A 6,000-nucleotide genomic window follows, 5' to 3' on the forward strand; every position below is an offset into this window, starting at 1 on the left:
AATTAGACTCTCTGGAGGTAGAGCCCGAGTTTTTGTTGCTGTTGTTTTTCTGTTTTTTTCTTTGAAGTTCCTCTGGTGATTCAATGTACAGCCAGCGTAAAGACCCACTGCGGCACTACTTGAAATTCCATAGCAATCTGGACAGTTGCAACAACCTTAAGGAACCAGTAGGTGGCCACAAACACGTTAAAGAATCAGTTTGGGCTTCTAGGGTTTCCATCTTATAAATCAAGATGGTCTTCTCTTCATCACTTAATAAAGATTATAAAATTATAGAGGCTTGGGAAATAGTGCAGAAATGAAATGCAAAGTTAGGGCTTCTTTTTTAAATCACCTTATTTGTAAGGTTAAATAATCATTAAGGAAATTAGATGTATCTAATAAATTAACATTAGAAATCTAACCTTCAGAGCAGGGATCAGCAAACTATTGCCCAGTCAATGCTAGTCTTTTTGTAGATAAACTTGTACTGGGGCACAGTCACGACCATTTGTATTATCTAAGGCTACTTTCAAGTACCATGGCAGAGTTGAGTAGTTTCAACTAAGACCATGTGGCTCACTCACAAAGCTGAAAATATTTACCTACCTTGTTCTTTTACAGAAAAAGTTCACTGATCCCTAACCCAGCCAAATTAACATTCATAGTAAACTAGTTTACCTCCCCTATTCTACAGTGAGCGAATGTGGATCTGGGAGGGCTGACATAAGTGAGATGAATTAAGTGTATGTACACTTTAGAATGTACTGGTGTTTAAAAAAAAAAAAAAAAAAAGCTATGGTGTTAGCTAGTTTTGTGGTCTCCGCAACTTTAGTATACATCTATACTTCACACACAGAAAAAAACTCTCTGGTTAAGTGATATTACTCTAGCCAAGAAAGTCTTTATGGAGTCAAAGAACTTAATTTTAGTTAGTAAGGGGTACAAAGTGCTCCTGGGGTAATAGTTGATGTTATCCACAGTGAGAACAATGATCTTGTAATGAGGGCACAGACTGAGCCCCAAAGTGTAACAGGATGGAGATTAAATCCCTATTGCTGCTGCCTCAACCATAATAGCAGAGTCAAGACTGAGTAGGACCCAAGACAAAAGCGTATACCCATCCTTCTTAGAAATGTCAGAAAGCAAGTCTCCAGAAAGAGCGAAGAATGGGGGGAAAGCCTTCCTTTTGCCATTTCTTCTTCAATTTTCTAAACAAGAGTTTCCTTGTAATCAAGTCAAATGAAGCTTATGGCACTGTCCTGATCATGTAAGTATCTAAAGTCAGACTGATAAAAATAAATGGACAGACCAAGGCTAAAAATGAAACAGGAAAAGGTCTTAAAAGTGCAAATCTAGATTACGTAGAAAACAGAAAGATACTAGTTTTGAAGAGCTAGAAGGGGACAAAGGAAGTCCAAAGAAAATGGCCTTAGTGTTGAAATTAAGCACAGACTTTAAAAAAAAAATGAAGTTGGGCTGCTAATAAGACAACTGTAGTAATCCAGATAGAAATTATTACCTACATAATGGATATAGTTAAACCATGTTCACTAAGAGACCATGATGAAAAGGACTGCAAATGAGTATTTACAGCATATATCCTTCTTCTAAAAGATACTGCATGTTATTTTAAGAATTGTTTATGTAGAGAAAGAAATCTGGGAATTGTTAATAGTGGTCATTCTGGGAAATGGCATTAGAGAAAGAATTCTTAAATTCATGTTTCTATATACATTTACTTTGGTGAAATGACATAATGAGATCAGGAAACTGAAGAACTCTATTAAAATCTGTCTTTTGCTTTTTTTCCTGCTTCTATTCTTGCTAGGACTTGACCCACACCCCACTTTACACATGCCTTATAATGCAAATAGTGTATGTCCTCCTTGTAAGGGTCAAGGAGTTCAAGATTTCTCTAGAACAGATAACATCCAAGAAAGAACCAGATGAGAATGACTGGAGGAATCTACCATATGTGTATTCCAGACCACCAGCACTAGACATCTTGACGCCAAGACCCCCCTCAGCTCCTCCACCCGGGCTCCAAGCAATAACACTTGGGTCCTCGTCTTTGTTCTAACTGGTTCCTAGTTGCCTGAGAGGACACATACACCACACCATTATCCTCAATAAAAATCCCCAGACCCCAAACTAAGACAAGACTCATGCTCCTTTTCTGAGTTTCCTGAGCATTCATCCATATCTGCTCTCTATCTTCAATAAACTCTTTAACCTCCTATGGGCTCAGATGAGATTTCCATCCTGCAAGAAGTTAAGGACATTCTTAGCTAGTCCTATTGCTGGCACCAATAGCATTACATCTTAATCTTATTTTTATTAAGATTTCTAAAGTTTAAATATTTGTAAGAAAATCTAGGTGGCAAACCCAACATCTCAGATGAATGGGAAAAGAGATGGTAAGAAAACCGTTTTCTCTCAAGTATATTCTGAGTGTTAGGTAATATCCTAAGTATTTTTTTTTTTTTTTAAGACTCTATCTATTTACTTGACAGAGAGAAACCACAAGTACACTGAGAGGCAGGCAGAGAGAGAGAGAAGGAAGCAGGCTCCCCGCTGAGCAGAGAGCCCGATGCGGGACTCGACCCCAGGACCCCGAGATCACGACCCGAGCCGAAGGCAGCGGCCCAACCCACTGAGCCACCCAGGCGCCCCAATATCCTAAGTATTTTAAAGAGGTTCTCAACTCCTAGTAACTTTCCAAGATAAGCATCTTACCCATTTTACAACTGTGAAAACTAAGGACTTAGAAAAGACAGATAAGTTATTCAAAGTTGTATAACAAGCAGAGTTGGATTTGACCTTAATCTGACTCCATAGCCAATACTGTGTGTACTCACAGATGACTCCAAGGTTTGAACAGAGGTGTTTCACTAGTATTTGACCACCCAGGAATTTTTGCCTAATAGATGGCAGGTTCATTAATATCAAAGGAAAAACAGCAAATAAAAATTCAGTTAGTCAAACATAAAATTCTCTTACTGACCCTCAATATTAGGTTGAAACCTATTACTATTTTGCAATTTTTATTCAAGATCCTAACAAGGAATTCCACAACTCTTATTATTTGCTTTTCTTGCTGCCTAAGAAATCATTAAATACTGTACCTTCTCACATGAAAATAATCCAGCCTTTGTGTATAATTATTTATTTTCATTCCACGTAGCTAAACTTCTTTCATGACCTTATCCTCTTCTTTCGTATAATTCCTAAATATTACTGCTGCACACAACTAAATAAATATACTCAAACCACTATACAAACACCTATGCAACGCACACAAGAACTTCCACAGATTGCCAGTTCACTAGAAATCAAGATTTTGTTAACAATCGGGACAGCCAAAGTACATAAAGGAAAGGACAGAAAAGAAGCATTTTACATTAAAATGTTTGAAATTTTTGAAAATTCTGGCATAAAACAGCATTACTAATAAAGGAGTTGGACTTTTCTGCATAATGATTCTTAATGTCTTGCTTTATTTTTCTCAGTATTATTGAAGATTTACTAACGATGTTGTATCGACTGAGGTTTCTAACAAAGAATAATTTTCCAAGGAAAGGCTTTGCCAGGGTTCTAAGCAAAGACGATATAAAATTCCTCATAGTCTGCCAATTTTGACCTACAAAACTGGTATTTTCATACAGTTTAGTCTATCTCAGAATTAAGGAAAATAAGACAGAAATTAAAATAGAAGTGAAGCTCCAGCTTAAAGATCAGTTTTCTTTTAAGACTCTAAAATTATGGTTAAGCGGAAAACAACATTTTAATAACTGGTTTCCCTAAGGAAAAAAAAATGCTGCTCTCTATGAAGTAAAAAGGTTTCTAACCCCCCCCCCTTACATGGCGAAAGAGCAATCTATCAAACTTCTTTCTTATCCAATGCAAAAGGGATCCATTTTCAATTTTCTAAAGTTCCAAGGGTGCAGTCCCCCCCCCCCCCACCACCACCCTGCCCCTCTAGTTTCTGTCGTGCGCAGACAACGGTCCAGTACTTGTGCTGCCGTCAAATCAAGCGATAAGCAAACTGTCCTCCCCGGGCCTCGGGTGGGCTTCTTGGAAATCCCGGAACCTGCATTTCCCCAGCATCACCTACGCTTGGGCGGGGTGGGGGGTGGGGGGGGGAGAGGGGTTCCAACGCTGCACGGTGCCGGGAAGCAGCGGGCAGGTGCGCCCGGAAACGCACGGCGGAGCTCTGGCATCGCTTCCCCACTGGGGTCTGTCTGTTCCATGAGAAACCGGGGGCCGTGGGGAATGCGGAGATTTCTAAGCTCCCTTGGAGCCTCAAAAGTGCGGCCTCCCAGTCCTTCCTTTTGTTTCTGGTCACCGCTGGATAGGAGACGCGGCCTGGGGTTTTCTCGACGCCGAGGCACAACGGTGGCGTGAAGACCTGAAGCCGGGCCCTTCGTCACTCACCTGCTGGGCAGGAAGGCCCGCCAGGCGGAGTTCGGGACCCCTCGCGGTCTGTCCCTCCATCTCCCGCGTCCCAGCCCGGGCCGCCGCCACTCCTCCAAAGGTAAGATTTGAAAATCCCGCCGCTCGCCTGAGCCGCGGAGGACGCCAACCGCCGTCCCGGCTGTACCAAGTCCGGCCGCAGGGGGAGGGGCGCGGGGGGCGTCCCGCCGGAGGGCGCACGCGCAGTGGGAGCGCCCCGCGTCGGGGCCTCCAGAGTGGGGAGCCGGCGGAGAGCCGAGCTTGCACAGCCCGCGGAGAAGTGGGGCGCGGACGGCCGACTTAAGGCCATGACTGGAGTGTGGGCGGGCCTGGGGCGCGAGTGGGCAGGGCCGAGGGTAGAGCGTTGGCTACGGAGCTCACCTGGCCCGGCTCAGGGTTTCTGCTGCTGGTGGTGGTCGAGGCAAGCCTTTGGTGCTGAATGCATTTTCCCTGCATCCCCGGTGCAGGCTCTTCCTCCAGGGCACTTGCGCTGGCTGCAGTCCCTGCGTTCTTACGAACGACTCGGGGACACACAGTATCACTGGGAGCCTATGGTGTCATTCCCAGAGAACCAAGGGACACTGCTCCCAGCGCTCACACAGCACAGGGTCACTCAGAGACCACGGTCCTGTTAACCCGGCTAGTGGGATACCGTGGCATTTCACAAGGTCTTTTCTTTTGTCCCCGGTGTTTCTTTGTAATTCCATATACCCCCACCACACACGCCCAAGTAGTGTGAGTAGTGTGTTCTTCTTGCAAAGACTTCTTTCCTGAAAGTAGTTTATTCTTTTCTTGCAAAATACTTTTCATTACTCCTTCCCCACCAGCATCCAAGCGAACGATGTATTTTCCCAGAGCCCCATTTTTTTGCTGTCCCTAAAGACCAACACAAAGCTCTTTTTTCTTTTCTTTTTCTTTTTTTTTTTTTTTAAAGATTTTATATTAAAGAGATTGAGAGAGAGAGAGAGAGCGCCCAAGCTGGGGGTTGGGGGGAGAATCAAAGGGAGAGAGAGAAGCAGACTGCCCTCTGAGCAGGGAGCTCTTCATGGGCTCAATGTGGGGATTCTGATCTGGGGTCTCCGGGATCATGATCTTCAGCAAGAGGCTGAAGACTCCCAGGTACCCCCAGTGCAAAGATTCTTTAAAGAGTCTTATTATTAATCATAATGGGAAAGTATGGAGTCTTTAAAAGTAAAAATTGGAGTGCTAAAGATCTCAAGCCCTTGTAAGATCCTTATGAATATATTGTTTTGGCCTATCCTGACTTACCCTTGAAAAGGCAATAGGACTCCTCTTTGACTTCTGACAGTTTTTTCTCCTAAGTACAAAATCAACCAGATCAACTCTCACACCATCACCTCATAGAAGGCCTTGGGCACTTTTCCTTCCGTGAACTGGATGAAAATATTTTTTTATTTGCCTGAGACATTCCCTGTTTGGATTTGCTGTCCCAGTGTCCCAAGAATCTTGCACTTGTCCAAAGTGAGTAATAAATTGTATGGTCACATAATCCACAAGGCTCTTTTTAAGCAGTTGGTTTGAAGACTTACTTCTGAAAATATGGAG

General features: G+C 43.2%; 1 protein-coding gene across 2 annotated transcripts in view; it reads right to left on the reverse strand.

Moving 5' to 3' along the window:
- The window catches only part of RTKN2 (rhotekin 2), a 76,577-nt gene extending 72,080 nt beyond the window's left edge, over positions 1-4,497 (reverse strand). For both annotated transcript variants that reach the window (XM_059397489.1, XM_059397488.1), the window contains exon 1: positions 4,417-4,497. Coding sequence is in view for 1 of the 2 variants with exons in the window: in XM_059397488.1 (XP_059253471.1) it covers positions 4,417-4,476 (60 nt within the window). In the remaining variant the exon portion in view is untranslated. The remainder of the gene's footprint in view (positions 1-4,416) is intronic.
- Between the last annotated feature and the right edge of the window lie 1,503 nt (positions 4,498-6,000).

This window comes from Mustela nigripes, chromosome 4 (assembly GCF_022355385.1).
Source record: "Mustela nigripes isolate SB6536 chromosome 4, MUSNIG.SB6536, whole genome shotgun sequence".
In the NCBI taxonomy this organism is placed as follows: Eukaryota; Metazoa; Chordata; class Mammalia; order Carnivora; family Mustelidae; genus Mustela; species Mustela nigripes.